Source organism: Harpia harpyja, chromosome 4 (assembly GCF_026419915.1).
Source record: "Harpia harpyja isolate bHarHar1 chromosome 4, bHarHar1 primary haplotype, whole genome shotgun sequence".
Lineage (NCBI taxonomy): Eukaryota > Metazoa > Chordata > Aves > Accipitriformes > Accipitridae > Harpia > Harpia harpyja.
In genome coordinates this window covers 3818085-3837061 of record NC_068943.1, presented here as the reverse complement: position 1 = coordinate 3837061, position 18977 = coordinate 3818085, and the positions used below count along the sequence as shown (strand labels likewise).

Below are 18977 nucleotides of genomic sequence, written 5' to 3'. Positions count from 1 at the left end.
GATTCAGCACATAACTAGTTTAAGCATCTTAGAAGTTTGACTAGACAATGCGCTTAAATATCTTGCTGAATAGGGTGCCTTGATGAAATTACAAATTCTTGCAACGTGACCAAAGAAATAATTCATCCCAATAGACCAACTGAATATTTCTATGCAGAGCATTCAATGTCTATGGAGTACAGCATCAACCCAAGAGGCGAGCTGAGAAATTAGTTCTGCACAGGAATGCAAAGGATGCAGAAGGAGATAATTGACTCCACATCGCTTGATAAGAATCCCTCAATAAGAAGATTGTTGCAAAAGACACAGGAGTGCTCCTCTGACACGTTTTTAACTGCCTGAAGAACGTTCTGACTACATATTTACATATGTACACCACGAGAAGAACCTGAATTGATGTGTCCTGGCAGTACATGTGCCTGTTTTCCATGGCATCTGTAGCAAAACTGGTCTTTCAACCACTATGTGCTCATGTGAGCACAATCTCTCTTTGAGCACCATCTCTTGATTAGGGCTGTTCTTCAAAGAGAGGTTTTGACAACTGAAGAGACAAATTACTTGAGGTAGCTCCTAACTGCCTATTTTCTGTTAGCCTGACCTTCTCTGCTGAAAATAGAAATGGAGAAAAAATGGGAATTTTTTATGCTGGTATTCTATTAGTTTTCTAACATATCACCAGAAAGCCATTCAAAATTACCAATCTACTCATGTAGTTTCCAGATCCAGAAAAATAGAGCAAAAAAATTAAGGATATTTATTGACACGGTATTAAAAAACCATTCCAAATGGTTAATTAGGTAAAGAAGTCAGTAACTAAAGATGAATCAGCTGGAGCTGAAGGATTTTCTGAGTTGAAAGGAACCCTATGTCTACCTCTGCACCAAAACCAGGCACTGTGCAGCTGCTGACTAAAGAACTACTGTGTTGGTAAAAATACCACGGCAGACATAAAAAATGGCTGGTGGATCACAAAGCAAGTAAGCAGCAACTGTACAGCTTCCAAACAGGGAGCAATATGTTAACTGGGATCTCAGAGGAATTGGCACTGGGTTCTGTGCTATCCATTTTCATTAGTGACCTGGGGGACTGCGTGAACCTCGCTTCATCAAAGTCACACAAAGCATATGCTGAAGGATGACAAAAACCTTTGAGAACAGAGAAGGTTTACGTCGTTCTGAAGAGCTTAAAGGTTACTCTCAATAACTGTGATTTAATGTCAAGTAATGAATTCAGAAAGTGATAGACCCTAAATGCGAAATGGACACTGCTGTATAAAAAGTACTAATACAGAAATAGGCTTGTATCAGATGATTTATAAGAGATAGATTTCTCTTTAAGATACCAAGAATTCATAGTTTCCTCTTCTGCTATATGAATTTAGGCGTCTAACTCTGAGCATGGAATTTTGAAAAAAAATTTCCATTCCTATACATTTTTCTAAAAGACGCTTCTGTTTTGCCATATTGCCAGAACACAAGGCAAAAGCACGAAGCTAGTGAGAATACAGCAATGAACCTAAAATAAACCCGGAAAAGAGCACAGAGCTCCATGCTGCAGAGAAGTTCCTGAAGCTCAAATTAAATTGATTCTGGGCCAGGATCACTCAAACATTTTCTGATGAAGAAATACTGTGATTCTACATTGACTTTAGACAAGTCACCTCATGAGTATTATTAATACTGTTCTCTTACATTATATAGGTGAATGATATCTAATTGATTTGTCTTTATTCTGGAAACCAGGGTGATCTACTTCCATGAAACACCTTCACTGCACCATTCTAGACAATTATTATAACCCATGAAAATTTTTTTAAGGTTTAAATTCTATATTATATCAGTATTTTATGAAATGAGTTGTAACTTACAAGCTGCATTCATAGTGGGAAAATAAGGTCAGCTGTGTCATGAGCATCCTCATTTTAACAATGCTTTTGGAGCTTTCTTTGAAGCACCAAAAGATAAATGCAAGATATGTATAGACTGGCAGATTAATGATAATGGAACCTCTCAGGTCACAGATCTGGTATAGCAAATACTAACTTCTTTCTTGCTAATTTCTTACTAGTACATTTAATCATACAAAAGAACAGATTTTCACATCAAATGCTGAATAAGCTCTATGTAGTCACAAATACTTTGCATTCTAGATTTAAAGCTCCCTCCTGCAATTGAGTCCGTGCAAATACCCAGGACTTATAACTCAATTTGATTTTCCTCACACAGATTGCTAGTGCCATTTGGGATGCCTGATGGTAACCCTCTTAACCTTTAGATGCTGATAGGTCCTGTGCCACACCTGAGAGCCCTGTGTCATACCTGAGTGTCTTGGATATACCAGTTATCTAAAGTAGCACTAAATGCCTACACATGGATAACTGCATCAGGCCCTTTCAGGTTAAAAAAAAATGATGGTTCCTATGGTTAATAAGCCAAGTCATCAGCCTTAGTTTGCTTTCCCCCTGTACCACTGTACAGTTTTTGAGCGCTTGTCTTCCAATCAAGAGACTTTTCTTAAAGAATATGATTTACAGAGATGAAAAAGAAAAGAGAAAAAAAAAAAAAGATACTCCTGGCATATCCATAATTAATGGCTGTAATTTTATACCAATAAAAATCAGGAAGTCTGAGACTAAGGTTCCGGTGACAACATTATACCAGTAACATTATGCAGAAGGGAAGTTTTAAATAACTTTTCTATTTAGAATACGTCCTCTTAAAAGCTCAGATAGCTCATGCCAACTACTATACAGCTGCCAATCTTACTAGGTAGTTAAAAATACTTCTTTCATTTTCCAAGCTACGCTTGTTTTCAGAGACTCCAGGAATTTAAAAGATAGGAAGCCTAGATGGAAAAGGGCTTGCTTTTTGTCTGACTCCTTGTAAAAAATAAAAGAGAGAAGGGTTAAAGTTTATTTGTTGCTTGGTGACTGTGAAAGCAATCTAAGCACCTAGGCAAATTTCCTTTCATTAGTCCTTTTAAATGTGTCTTTTATTCCCAAATCTGTATCTTAATTCTTACTGTGCTAACCCAATCAAGTCCATTTTCTCCAGTGGGAAGCTCTGAACATCAACTGCTAGTAACAGATGGTTCCTAGACTACTTCCTTACACTGCTGCTCTTTTTACAGAAAGACCCAACAATAACAACAGCTGCTCCTGCACAATTGTTAGAATAATAATATTGTGTTATAGTAATCATATTTATAAGAACTTTGTTTCTATCATGAAGTTTTCCACTGATCATTTGCATAATTATTATCACGTTATGACCTTAGCTTAACAAGGAAGATATTAATGTATAAACCAGTGATATTGATAGTTCTAAAATTTGCAGTAGTAGTTTACCATTATTATTGGGCATGTTTTTTTCAAAATGTACCCACTGTCAGCTAACTCTCCTGTCACTGAAGTCAGACACACATATAACTGTTAACTTCACTGAAAGGGAGTCATACTGTAACTGAGTTCTATTGATAGATCTTCTAGTTTGTGCAGAAAGAGATTGCAACTTAGGACAATGCTGCTGCCGGAGTCATTACAGGTTCTAGATAATTCAGTAACAGTATAATCCACAATCACTGGGGATAGTTAGAGAAATTTCAGAGTACCTGTCTGGCTTAAGGACTACAGATATGTCTAGGCACAATTCTTCCTCTGGTATTTTATAATCTTAGCATTCCTGAGGGTCATGTTTAAATGTTATGTTTTACTTTTAGACAAACTTAGATCTAAAGTCATCATGTCCCATACTTACAGAACCAGTTTCCTGTTTTTAATCTGAGAACAAAATCTGTTTTATCTTTTAAACTGTAAGTGTGAAAACTTCATCCATATTTAATGTTTCTCATAATTGTATCTGTAATTATAACTATAAAGCTTTCAAACCTTTCTGGTAACAGATTGTCTCTGATATCTATTTATTATTTTTATCACATTAAAGATAAGATAGGGCATGCTTAAAGGACCCATGACTTTAGGAACACTACAAACATCAAGCTTAAGCTTTGGCAACGTTCCACATTTTACATTTTAACTTGGCAAACACAGATTTCACTACTCAAGAATTAGTAACCGAGGAGAATATCAGACAGCATCTGCTAGGGATAATTATATTCAAATCAACAGGCCCAAATAACTGAGGGCATCTCTCATCTCTTCTATTAATTTTTAATAAATCTTGAAATAGCAGGGAAATTCCAGAAGAATGCTAATGTGCCATTAATTTTTAAAGAGCAAGCAGCACGACTCGTTAGCCTGACATCAACCAAGACAAAAGAAAGAGTGAGCTAATACAAAGCCTAATTGATAAAGAGTGAAGAACAGGAACGTAATTAATGGCAGAGAGTATGGATTTAGAGAAAAAAATTTTCTCATCATACTAACAGGATTTTGATAAGATTACAGATTTGTCCAATAAAACTGCCTGGTTTAGACTTTGTAAAGCAATTCATTCAATAACACATGACTGACTAAAAAGTTGGCACTATATAATATCAATAAAGCACATGCTAAATGGGGTGAAAACTGATTAACTGACATGTCAGAAAAATACTTGCCAGTGAAATGATCATCATGCTCTACCATAATCAATGAGGAACAAACAGGTATAAAATCAAGAATACGGATACAAACATAAATAACAATGAGGATGGGGAAGTCTGACAAGTTACCAGGATCATTTGCTTACCTGGATCCAGTAAAACAAAATGTGCTTTAATACAGCCAGATGCAAAGTTACAGAGGTAGGATCACTGAAAGCAAACCTCATGGACTATGGTCTATGAAATAAAAGGGATAAAGGGGCATGGAAATACTATACTATGGAATATAGATGCTACGTGAAAGCTTGAGATGAGGAGACAGGGCATCTTCTCATATTTGTCCCAATAACATGGGAAGAAAGAGCCAGTGCTTTCCCAGACTTTACAAGCAGAACAATAATGAGTGAATGTCCCTTTCTGTATGGCACTCATACAAATTGTGATTAATATTATGTACAGGTTTTTTGTTCATATTTTTTAAAATATTTGAAAAATTGAGGAAATCATCAAAAAACATGAAAATGAGAACACTGGAGAACATGCTTTGCAGTAAGAGACTTAAAGAGCTAAATGATGTTAGTTTATTAAAAAGCACATTGAAAGGTGCCTCAATTGTTGTGTGTAAGTGGATTCACACAGAGAAAATACTGGGAATTAAGGTTCTGTGTAATCTAGCATAAAAAAGTATAACAAGAATAGAAAGCTAACAGCTGAAGCCAGACAAATTAAGATGATGAATTAGGAACATATTTTTAACAGTGAAACAGTTTTTGATATAAACAAAACGTTCCCTTGCTTATGAATTGTTCGTCTGCCAACTACTCGAGAATACACACATATCTAGGAGACACACTGGAGTCAGATACAAGCTTTAAGGTTTCACAGAGGAGAAACAAAATGAAGTCTGACTAGATGATCCGATTGTTTCTTTTGACTCTAAATTCAATATATAGATACTGTAATATTTTACTACTGCTAAAATATTGTCTTTCAGTATATTTGCCCCAAGAGACATAGATTTTTATATCTTACCATTCAGTTTAGATCTTTTATTCATTATTTATATGCTCATTTTCAGGTTTCAGTATCGGGGGTGGGTTGACAGTTTTCATGGTCCTCTAGTGTGTAAGTTTAAGCCTTTGTGGACAGAACTTGGAGGTTCTTACTTTTTTGGTCAATTTTTCACAAAGAAAATTGTTTACATGTTTATTCAACAAATTAAGAAAAGTACTGGTCTTACTCCCTTTCTCCTCCCACCCATATTCAGTAATCAGGGCATGATTAAATGAGACGGCCTATTACATGAGGCAGTAATACTAGGTGAAGTTTGATCTGATTTTGATTGTAGCTTTTTTTCATACGTGACCTAAGTTACGGTCTACAGAATGTGCCTTTGATGTCCCATCTATTCCTACTCACTGCACAGGAATTTTGAAGAGATTCAAATTCAATCACCAACCTTATCTCACACTTCAGGGTGTGAAATTTCAAAGACCCAGCATCTTTTAGCTGAATCACTAGAAGGAGCTGCACAACAAAAGGCTGCAGCTCTGCTGTCCTGACTTATCCCACCTCAATTTAGGCAATGAAGACAGCGAGAGAGAAATACATCTCCAGAGGTTCGGAGGTCAGTAGGTCCAGCCACACTCCAGAAGCACCTTTCTCTCTCTCTCTGCTAGCCAGAGAGGGAATTCAAGGCATTTAGGTTCCTAACACAGGTGCTAACATCAAAATCAGATGACTCTGTACTCAGGGCAGATCGCTCACATCACGCAAAGCCAATGCTGTCATTGCCCAAATGAAAACAGGATGGTTGCGGCTACTTAACAGCTTTAACAATGAATTGGTTTGATCACTAGTTACTGGCATTAGAGGAAATTAAATTCAAAGGAAGAAATCTTTCCTATGGACAGTGCTGGAATGTACATCCAGGCACTAGAAAGCAAAGCTCAAAGAAGAAAATTTTCAGAAGTTTTCAGTATGGATTTGATCTTAAAGTAGTACGCATGAACAGTACTATTTTGAGATTTTATCAAATGCCACATGACGTAACAACTCTATGGCAGCCCATTTTTGTGACTGCTACAAACAGTCATGAGGGAGCTGAATTCAAATAGCAATTGCATGATATGTATGCTAATGCAAGACTCGTTTCACAGGAATCAAACCAACATGAATTAATGGCACTTGCACAACGAAGGAAGCTGTCGCTGTAAGTGCCAATATGCACGAATCTGCATTTCACGGAGGTGTATCAAATTAGACTTATTTACAAGTTGAAGTGATCTCATACCTATAGTATCTATTACAATCCAATAAAGTATTTCCTTAGAGAATTTAAAAGAAAGAGTGAAAAACGCCTCCATTCTGTTTTAAATTGCAAGGGCATAAACTGAACTATATGAAACAACCTAAGCTGAAGACTGTATCCAGTTTGATTTTAAAGTATGTTCAGGATCACTTCAAAAAAACTACATTTGCACATCAGACTTACGTGGATTAAATACAGAAAACTACCTTCTGAGTAGCTGTCTACCAACTACAGGGAAAACAGAAAGTCACTAAACTGCAGTGTAGGATTTGAAAATCATAAGCCTGAAGTTCAGCTGGGAATCACTTCCATCAAAGCTCACAAGCACTTTTGGGCCCATCACCCACAACAGCAGAGTTAGCTACTACTAGCAAGCAGGGGAGGTTTTTCTGGCTCTCTCTTTGGACCACTGCATCATGCAGTTTTAGCTCAACAAACTTTCTGCTTAGGCACAAGACAGGGTAATCCTCAGCATCGTAAAAGAATACTGCCCTGAATCCAAATCTGAACTACGTGCAACACAAATTCCTTCCTAAAGCTCGTGTTGCAAAGTGTCAAGACTGTACAGAAGATGCCTTCATCAAATGCATTTACACAGGCCAGTCACTAACGTAACATCTGAAGTGGCAGGAGATGCGACTCTTAGCATAGTAAATGAAAGGGACTGCTATCGCTGAGCACCTGAGAACAAATTTTCAACATCATCCAGCTAGCTCCAAATGGAAACTCGTTAGCATTTGGCTGTTGGACTGGCCAGTTCCATTTGGTGGAACTGGCTGTGCCACCAAAGCTCTCACTTTACCTATGAGAAAGCAGCTTGATCTCTCCATTTTATAGCATGACTGGTACACAAGGTGGACAGGAAGATTTACTGCCAAAACTGGATCGCTGTTTTATCTGGTGAAAGGGCTTCACTGACAGGGCATTACAGAGAACAGTATCATTAAAATCTGCAGCTACAGACCTCCAGTAAGGTCAAATAATTTTGCCAATAATGGATCTGAAACATTGCTGGGGCTCCAAGAAACCCAAATGTAAAAGCCCAGATCGGTCTAGCCTTCAAGCCTACAGGCTACATCCAGCTCAAGAGAGAAAACTAAATGAGCCATTGACAGTCTGTAACCAAAGGTTTTTCTTCAAATACCAGCTGAAAAGCCCTTCTCATTAACCTGCCAGGTAGAAGGTGTACAATAAGTTGGCCTGGATTGTAGTTTTAATACTGCCCCGAGGCAATGGCCAAGACAATCAAGAAAAGAGGCAGGCAGCATAAAAGATCAAGCCGTAACAGGTAATAAATCTTGTTCCTGCTGCCTTAGCAGGCAGCCCACATAAGGAGAGAGCGCGAGGAGGCTAAGCCTTTGTTTGAGGTGAGCTAGGAGGACAGGGATGAAGACAAGGAGCTGGAAGGGAGAGGGTGGGCAGTAAACTATGAATCTGGGAAGGAAACCGGTCAAATCAGGCATCAATGAGCCCAGCAGAGCCTGCTACAGCAGGGACAGAAGGGTGGCCAGTATTTTAGGCACTGGAAAAGAGGGAACGTGGTGCATTTGTGTCAAGTACAAACAATGTGGTTCACTGAGTATAAAGGCAGCTGATGAGCCTGTTCCATGCTAAGGAGATAGGGAGTGATGCTGGATTTGGGGGCCCTTCTGGAAATTTATTTAAAACTTTTCTATCTTATATGAGAGAGAGAGGGCAGGGGACTGAGGGATGGACTACGTAAGAGGGTGGAAAAGTAGTGGTGGGGGAGGGTGATCTGTGTAAAGATTGAGTAGAAACGTATTTTACGTTATTGTAAAATAAAAATGAATAATAACACCTCTGATAGTAAGAAGCGTGTTTTGGTGAGAGAATTGGATATGCCACGTGGAGTAGGATGAAAAATGAAGTTGGAACATTCAAGAACACGCTCTCACCCCAACTCCAAAGTTTATACACAAAGAGAGAGAAAAGAACAAGATGCAGCAAGCCACTCTCTCACCTCTGCCCTAACACACAATAGTTCCACCCCTGCATCCAATCCTCCCCACTTTCAATGTGGCCCCCTTTAAAAGAGATGAAGCAAAGGCAAACAGCTCTTCAGGTGCTGAGGATAACAATACCTGACTTTTGTAATGCCACACAGAATCACAGAAAAATAAGGTTGGATATGAACTCTCAACAGGACATTAAATATAGTTCCCTGCCCCAGACTATTTCTGCCTTTCCCAAGAGAAGTTCCCACAGCCTGTTTTAAAGTTCCCCAGTGGGGAAATTCAGAACCTCTCTAAGGAATGGACTCCAGCGCAGCTTTATCCCTACCACTACAAAGTTTTTTCCTGATATCCTATCTAACCTGAAATTATGTTCCTGAAATTTAATACAAGTACTTCTTATCCTAGTAGTAGTACAGAAACAGAGACCAGATTCCTTTCCTCTGTGCAACAGTTTTTATCCACTCAAAACCTGCTATGTATGTACTTCTTTTCAGTTGAGCTAAAAAATGCCAAACACTCCTTATCAGCTCTGCTTTATAGATCTAAGCTCATTCCCTTTTCACCTCCTTTAGACTCTCTCCAAATGATGCCTATATGTTGTCTAATACTACAATTTACACATTTTTACAAGAGCACAATTCTGTTGATCTCTGTTCCTCCATTATGCTCCCAAATCACTTTATGAACTACTTCCTAAACAGTCATTCACAATGCTGTATTTGTACAGTTTGTTTTTCCTAAGTGCAGTCTATTGTCCCTGCTGACTTCCATCCAATTTTTTCAGACCATGTCTTCAATTTATCAAGGTCATTTTCATTCTAATCTTGCCTTCCAAAATGTCTGCAGTCCCTCCCAACCTCATGTCATCCTCAGTTCAGTAAGTATATTCTATCTGCCATCATCCAGGGTGTTAACAAAACTTCCACATAGCACCAAACAGACTTATGTGGATCCTCGCTCTTTCTCTTCTGACAATGAGCCATTAATATCAACTCAATGAGCATGTTTTCCAAGCAGTTTTGCACCTGTTCTATGATTATTTTCACCTTAACCATGTTTCTCCTGCCAGCTTACAAAAATGTCCTGTGAGACTGTTACAAAGCCTTCCTAAAATAAGGATATGACATCCACTCTTCTCTCCAATTCACATGGCTGTTACCCTGCCATAAATAATTATATTCTAAACTTTAAACTGAAAGAGGGTAGATTTAGACTAGATGTAAGGAAGAAATTCTTCACAGTGAGGGTGGTGAGGCACTGGAACAGGTTGCCCAGAGAAGTTGTGGCTGCCCCATCCCTGGCAGTGTTCAAGGCCAGGTTGGATGGGGCTTTGAGCAACCTGGTCTAGCGGAAGGTGTCCCTGCCCATGGCAGGGGGGTTGCAACTAGATGGTCTTTAAATGTCCTTCCAACCCAAACCATTCTATAATTCTATGATTCTATATTGGTTTGGCATGGTTTATTCTTGACAAATCCATATTAGCTGCTACTCGCTTCCTTGTTATCTTCCAGATGCTTACAAATTTTTGTTTGTTTATTCACTACAGAATTCTTTCAGGGATAGGAGTTAAGCTTACCAGTATTCCAGCCATAATTCCCTGGCTTTTCTTGCCCTGTCCCTCATCCCTTCCTCCTTTTTAAACTTCTGCTGTTTTCCTGCCTCACAGTTCCTCACCCACCCTCCACAAGTTCTCGCAAATAATAAAATAGCTGAGATGATAGCTTCAGTCTGCTCACAAGTATCTCAGGATGAATATTCCAGCATTTTCCAGACCTTTCTGAATTGCAGTAATCCAAAGGATTGGGACAGGAATCAAATTTAGACATCACATTCAGCTTCCAGAAAGCAGTACAAAACTGAAAACAGTCACCTGGTTTTCAAAACAACATATGAGCTCATGGAAGCAGAGCTGAAGTCTGTTTTAGAATTTCTTTCTTACTATTCCCTGTAACTGCTTGCATATCCAGAAGAGACACTTCCTCACAGCATTTCCAGGCTAAGGGAGATAACTGCTGTCTAACCTGTGAATGTCAGGACATCCACAGCCTTCTCCATTAGTTGTCTGGCTTCCTCTTGCAACATAAAGAACAGACTTTTCCAGCTTCCCTTCTATTCAAGAAAGGAAACAGCACCTGATCACCCGTCTGGCAGATTCAGTGGAGATCACTCTTAGCATTCTGTTTTTCTAGCAATGTCTGGCCTTCCCCTCAATTTTTTGATATACTGAAGGATGTCCTTACTTCTGGCATCCTGGCCTCCTGCAGGTTGCCTGTGGAAAGTTCAGTACATACCATGTCTCAGTTCTGTACAGCAATTATAAGGTAAAAATCTTGTGGATAAATATAGAACTTTCCCTACAGCAAAGAGGAGATGTGGTACTTATGTTTTTCAAATTCTTGTATTTATAGTTAGACAATTTCACAATAATCTATAAAATCCACTCCAGTTTACTCAAAAGGACTTATTAGCCAGAGGAAAGAAATCCCGTAAAGGCTGACAGAAGTTCAATAAACTTTGATGTCTGCACTGGGACAAAGAAATGTGTAAACTCGAATGGCTCCAAATCTTAGTAAAGATAAGCATGTGTCATTACTGAGCCACCAAGAGCTGAGGCTATTGGGTTCCCATCACTCTATCCTAGACCTTCATTAAAAGGTCACCTTCTTGCTCAAAATGGAGCTGGGCAAACAAAAACACTAGAAAGCCTGCGTGAAATGAAACAACAGTCTAATTGCTTTGGATAACTGTATAACAATTCTAAACAAAATTAGGATTTCTGTTCAGAAATCACATACCCTCTGAAAGTGAGGAGGGTCCCACTCCTGAAGCCACTTCCCTTGGGCACTAATACTGGCCATCAACTCAGCATTCTTCCACCCTTTTGACAGGATCCCATTTGGACTGAATTACTTCCCTTTTAGACTGATGCTGTATTTTTCTTGATTTTGGTTGGGGTCTAAACAACATCAGGTCTGGAAAAGTAAGATTTCTTCCATTTCTCTTCTCCCTGAGGAGTTTATACTAGAGACATATCACCATTAATAGAGATTGTGAGTAAATCCCAAAGGCAATATTAAAGCAGTGCTGGTTGTTCAACTAGTATCAATAAATTAATGTGCCCTGTTAAAGAAGTCCTGTTATGTTGATTTTTCAAGCTTGGTCTTTGATTTCTTCCCTTTTCTGAGAAATCCAATTACTCATTCTTATTTTCCCACTGCTGATGTAAGACAGTATCTCAAATCCCTTTTGTTCTTTTTAATCATATTTACTTCCTCTATCAGATATTGTGGTGAACTTTCAGCTCCAGAGTCTCTGAAGCTATTTTCTGACATTTTTGGGGCCTATCCATAGACAGATGGAAAGATGACCAAGAACCTCTTAGATGTTCCTATTACTCAGTAATTATTTTTCTTATCTATTTTCCTGGGCAGTTCCTACTTTAAACAAGAAACCTTGCAAAGAAGGATTTTAAATTGTCTGCCATGGTGACAAGGCAGACAGGTCTACAGAAATACCTAGTCTATACCCTACTGAAAGCGTTAAAAAAAGGCCCTTAAAGAATGACTTTGGGAGAAGAAGTAGAGAAGTACTACATTTTATGGCAGTTAGCCATATTAGCCTTCTTTCTTTTGATGAGGCTTCCTTTCCCTTAGCTCCAGTGCAGACTGAGAATTACAAAAGGAAAATTTACTGTTGTGGAATAAATATAGTCTAATCATGCAGTATGAAAGTATTTTTGTGTAGTCAAACATGTCTTGGTAATAAAAATAAAGAAAACACTCAGTAGCTAGTATGTGAGGATACATAAAATATTCTAACAGCCAGAGCAATGGTTTGGAAATAATTTCTCTCTTCTGTCCTTGTGGAAGTACCTTCTGTATACTTGAGGTGCCCAAGAGTAAATTACAGTAGATTCGGGAACACAACCTATTTTCACCATTATTGTTCAATTCTTTGAAATTAATCTCAGATATAACAAAACAGCCTGTCAAACTGCTCATAATGTATGGACTTAGCTAGATAATTGGATTATATATACATTATATTCCAACCATACTGTGTGTCTTTCGAGCAACTAAAGAAGATCCATACTAACGAAATCCATGTAATATACCACTTATTGGCAGAAAAAAGGTTGGAGAGATCATCAGGGAAAAGCTGTGACAGCATAGTTGTAAAAAGGTAAGTAATAATCACAAGGGAATACTGAGTGAGAAAATTGTCTAGGAAGAAGACAGTGTTCTCCGTAGGGGAAAAAAGTCTGCCAAATAAAGATTATAAGAATGAGGGAAAAAAAGATTTATCACCAAACAACAACAACAAAAACTTTTCAGCCTTTGGAAGGAAGTCAGATTTTGCCGATTTCACGGATAAAATGAAAAACTCAGACCGCAGTTAGCGCACTTCAGTATTTCTGTTTGTCAGAAAATGACTGAGGAGGTGGAGAGACAGGAGGTCAGGCAGTGTGGGCGTCAAGAAGGATGGAAAGATAAAAGAACTTGCAGCAGTCAAAGAGGCAATGAGCGTCTAATGAGGCTGCCGCATCCTTTCCAATAAAAAAGAATAGCTAGATTTTAAGACGCTGTTTTCAAAAGACACTTGCCTCCCTTATAATAATAATGTAGAGGCAGTAGACTTAAAAAGATTTCTAAAATTTCTAAAACAGATGAAGTCCTTAGCTCAATAGTAAGATTTTACCCTTGCCGCTTGCCATAGAATTCTGCATAATAGGAGGCAAATCACCTAAAATTAAAGTTCTCACAGGTGGCCACTAATTGGATGCTTTTCATTTCCTGATCTTAACTTGGGAGCCTGGGATCTGGTTTGCAGAAATACTGAGTATTTACAGCTGTGGCTCATTAAAGACCGAAGTTATTTAGGCCAAGTACAGCCAACTTTGGCCACTCTCCATTGCCTGGAACAGAACCACCTGAGACACACAGACAGACTGACTCAACTTCTCAGAGGAATGTTTAATTTTCATTATAAAGTTGAGAAACTAAACCTCAAAGACAAAAGTAAAATTTCTCTAGGCAATTTTCATGCTTTTGTGCTCTACTACATCTCCGCTAATAAACACTCCTGGATTCAGAAGTGGCATGTTGCCTCTTTCTAACTACATTTTGGACCAACGTCTGCCTCTCAATTGTCCTCTTTTGGCACCAGAACTGTTATTTCTTTCTCTATTTTCCCAGCCCATGGTGGTTTTTCTTATAAATTCTGCAGCCACCTCTGGGAAGGTCAGCCCTGACCTACTTGAAGAAGGCACAGCCTAACTCCACCCAGAGCTTCTTGTACTGCATTCCTCAAAAATTAAAAAAGGATCAGATATGTGTAAGCGTTCACAAGATATAATGATGAATATTACAGACAAGAGGAGGAAATAAGTGTTTTCAGAGTAGGAATGAGCAGTATGCCAAAAGTAAGGTATAAGTCCACATGTCAAGCAACAAAGAAAAAAAATACACGTTCTTTGTGTGAGCACCATTCATCAGAATAAATGAAGCAGCACTTCTAGGGAAAAAGTGTTTTCCAATGTAACTGTAGTCCTCATACACAACCATGGGAGCCATTTAAAGTCACAGGTCTGGTTTGGAGATGGCAAAAGTGATTAATTACTTTCTGAAGGTGCCTATCCCAGGTACCTAAAAAGTAACTTAAATTAGATTTCTAATTTTTAATCAGCTAAAAATACATACACTTGATGATACTGAAAGTAAAAGGAGTTAAGGCTAGACATTCGACCTCAAGTCTAAAATTTCCTTAACTCCGCAAACTTGATTTTTCCAACTTTAACCCACTTTAGACAGGTTTTTATTTTTATGTACTGGATATTTGGCCCTTTTAAACTTTTTTTTGTAATTCAGCCTTTCAACAGCCTAAAATTGAGGTGTTTCTGTAAACTTTCTTTTTTTTTTTTTTTTTAAATAATGCAGTATTCAGAGAGCAACCCAACACATGCAGAAGAAATTAGACAAATTTTTCAGGGGCAATCTTAAAGTTATAAACTTAACTTTCCATTGCAAACATTATTATGCCCCACTTCATCTTTTTCTGCTGATTTCAGAGAAAAGCTGTATTCAGTGACACAAGCAATATGATGCCCAGTCTTTCCCGTGTTGCCTATTACACTTCTTGTTTTTCCAAACAACATAGGTAAATAACAGAATCACAGATCTTCTCATTACCCCAAACAAATTTTTCAGAAATATTTTTCTTCCCCATGTCTATGGGAAACTGTAAAAAAATCTGTGCTATAAAGATTTTCTCTTAGAAAGGGGAAAAGTCAGAATGAAATACCTCATTTCCAGTCTAGGTGAAGATCAGCCCCATATTTTACTATAGTATTGATTAAATAAATAAGAAAATATCCAAACGTCAATTTTTTTCATTTAACAAAATACCATATAATGTCTAGCATATTCTCAAATAATTTCATAACTCTTTTTGTATCTGCCACTTCTAATAACCTCATTTTATATTTGATAGCTTATAGGCCCTAGTTTAGAAAAATCTTTAACAGAGAGCTTTGCAATAATCAGACTTTTTATTCAGCACAGTAGCAGATTAAGCGGTGTTTTGCTTTCTTATAATGTCTACTCTATTTATTTTATGTGCTAACAAATTCAATACAGGAATAAAAGGATCCAATTTTGACTAAAGCAAAGGCTACAACTCCAGAGCTAACATTTCTCTATCCAAACAAACAAGGACAAACTGAAGAAATAAATGTAATAGACTCTTACAATGTAATGGTGGTTGAGCATACAGTCAAGCCCTCAATTCAACAGGACATGTAAGTGTATACTTACCTGTGATTTTATGAGCCATCCCAGTGACAAGAGGCTATACTGTACTTCGAGTTAATCTTGTGTTTAAGTATGTGCTGAATCAAAAACGTGATATATACTCAATCACGAGTGTAAAAGATTGATCATAAGTATCTTCCAAAGGCTGGGTAAAAAAGCGTCTTTAAATCAGGTCCCAGCGACCTCTTAATCGAGAAAGGGCATGAGATTCTAGGGGTAGTTCTGCCCTATACTTTAGGTCTGGCACCACACCCAGAAGTTCTGGGAAAAGATAGGAGAATACAGCAAAAGCTGATGAATCATCAGTGACCTTAATAAGCCAAAGTGGCAATGCTCCTCTTAAAGCCTCCTCTGCTTTCCTGCTCTCTTACCCCCCCACACACATACACAGTCACTCACCCCCTAACTCAGACTGCAGCCAAATGCCACGATTTGTAATCTCTCTGTCGCAGTTAAAATTTGTATTTTTCATAATTCCTAACATTTTTGTTTCCACAATTTATCTTGGTGCATTTTGCTGGACTACTTTTAATCTATTAAGTCCATTTCACACCCACTGATGCTAACTACAATTATACACATGCAATGAAAGAACAGTCCCCGTCATGCCTGCACAGACTAACTCACCCTGGCTGTGTGTCGTCGGTGACACAATGGTACGTAAAAGTTCCAAACATCTGCACTCCCAGGATCCCATACAGGAGGAGAAAGAACAGAAGGAAAATTGAAACGCTCCAGATTTGCTCTCCAGAACGCCTGGCAAAAAGACAAATATGACACTGAATGCACAGGCAATGTGAACCCTCCTCTGAAAAGCTCCAGAATAGAAAATATGCTCATACAGAGAAAGCACGATTTCATCCTGCAGAAAACTTGTCCTTAAAGCTGATCTCTCACTCTGTGCAGAGATAGAAAAGGGAGCCACAATTTTTTCTAAACCTGTAAGTTAGGGTAATTAAACCAGCTGTAAAATACAAAGGGTGGAACAAAAAAACCCAAATAAAATGTATGAAGTCTAGCTTTTGTAAAATAGCATCTAATGACTTATACAGACAGGATATGATGATGAAGTAAAGTTGATACTGAAAAAAGACCAAAAAACTCTTTCACATTACCATTACATGGCTTTTGCCATTACATGCTGTACCAAACTTACGTGTGTTTGCTTGCATGTAAGCATCTCTGTACATATACCAATACATGTACGCTCTTAACTGTAATGGTTAGGGCATGTGCTCATGTACTTTTATTTACGAATATTACCCTACTAAGGGTGTTCACCTTGATTATTAAGTGCCCATATTAATGGAACAGAATTTACTGTCATTGGTTGAAAATTGCTGGCTAGAGTTATTAGCAAAATGCTTTAAGAATCATTTAAATATTTGATGGTTTTGATCATTTTCTAGGAAACTTGATTCCTTAAATATGGAAAATAGCAAGAATTTTTTGGCCAGAACTAAAACTCAGGAAGAAAACACCCATTAAGCATGAAGGGTCATTTTCTGAGCTGCGTTGTCTTCTAAGTCACAACTGAAATTTTCTCTGTTGTTCTTCAGATAACAACCTTACTTACTTCAAGATATTTGTTATCCTAGTTCTTGGCAGCTCAAAACGAAAATATATCCGGAATGCTCGAATCATAATGAGCGGTCGTGGAATCCGTAACATGCCCCAAGGTGACATCTGGTCAACTATTTCAGCAATTTCAAACACCTACAAACAAAAGAATGAGGAGTTTTTCTTGATGACCCTGTCCCGTTCCTGTATTCATTTACAGAACTTTTAAAACTATGAATATTATACATGATTTTTATTTTCATTTTCAATCTTCCCTTGGTTTATTTTATGGTTCATTTTAACCATGTTTTTTAAAAGAAAAGTCTTAGTAAATCCTTTAATCCATTTCGAAATTATCCTAATGACATTCCAGAAATATACTCTGCCTATGTTCGTAATGCTTCTGTCTCAAACAACTCAAGAAGGCTGTGCAAGCCTGTGTCAGCTGCCTGTTTCTATGCTAGTCCTACCCCACAGGTTTCCCACAACTCCGTTAAAAGTGAGTACTTTACATTTCCAAATATGAAAATCAGTATCTGTTAATGTTGCATACCACTAAGGTTTTTATTATGATACAAAAATACATATACACAGATTGCCTTATGACTTGCAACATGCTCATAAATTCTCCATTTAATTCCAAGTACATGAGAAAACTGTACATGTTCTTCTCTTAGACTCCACTTACGACACAAATTTCAGCCAAGCCACAGAACAGGGAACCATTTCCTTAATACATTGACAGGGTAGGCACTCTGTAAAGAGTATTTAGCTCAATGACTGGGTGAAAATGTCTTGTTTTAATCCTTGTCTCTCACTCTCTGAGAGCAACTGCTTAATTTAATATTTGCTCAAAGTACTAAGAAAATGGAGAGGGAACCTGGCAAGACATAAGCTGGGTAATCTACGGTGCTCATTTGTAATGATCAACCTTCACATGTACTTGTGTACATGATGTACCAAAGTTTCCCTTGTGTATAAAGCAGAAAATTACAATGTGTCTTAAATTTGTCAGAAGTGGGTAAGTTATGCATAACAGCAGTCACTATAGAACTGGTGGCTGAGTCACCATCCCTGGAGGTATTTAGAAGACTTGTAGATGTCTTGCTTAGGGACATGGTTTAGTGGTGGACTTGGCAGTGCTAGGTTAACAGTTGGACTCGATGATCTTAAAGGTCTTTTCCAACCTAAACAATTCTATGATTCTACTATCCTTATACTATTGCAGGCCCAGTCTCACAGTTTTCAATCTGTTTTACCCAAAAAACTGGCTATGGTTAAGGACTGATTGGTTTGCAGGACACAATTTGACCTGTACCTTAACACTTTACACTTTTTTACAACATGTCCAAGTTCCCTTCTTTATGAAAACTTATCAAATTGTTTCCAAATGTCTTTATATGATTTTTTCCATCGTGCTTTAACTTGAATTTTGGAAAATGTTTTGTTAGGTGTGTGCCATGTTACATGAAAGCCCTCCACTCACCATATCAATACACCTACAGCACGGCAGACATCTACCATTGGAATCATTCTCCCTTTAGTTTCCTAAGCTAGTCACCACGGCATTCTACTAGACTCAGCAGAAGGAGATAAGCACAACTGTAATACGGAGTAAGAGATAAATGGCGCTCTGAAGATCCTTCTCTCTCCTTTTGATGATGCAGAGGGTTTATGGTAACAAGCTTCAGATTAATGTAGAACTTCTCAATAAGAAAAATTAAACAAGATAAATTCTACTACTAACGTAGATATGTTGCAACGTGCAATTACGCAGCT

The 18977-nt window shown here is 37.9% G+C and overlaps 1 protein-coding gene across 2 annotated transcripts in view; it reads right to left on the bottom strand.

The window, feature by feature from the left end:
- NALCN (sodium leak channel, non-selective) overlaps window positions 1–18977 on the bottom strand; it is a 245639-nt gene that overhangs the window by 192060 nt on the left and 34602 nt on the right. For both annotated transcript variants that reach the window (XM_052785688.1, XM_052785689.1), the window contains exons 5-6: window positions 17215–17354; window positions 16266–16394 (exon numbers count right to left, since the gene is read on the bottom strand). In XM_052785688.1, coding sequence (XP_052641648.1) covers window positions 16266–16394; window positions 17215–17354 — 269 coding nt within the window. The remainder of the gene's footprint in view (window positions 1–16265; window positions 16395–17214; window positions 17355–18977) is intronic.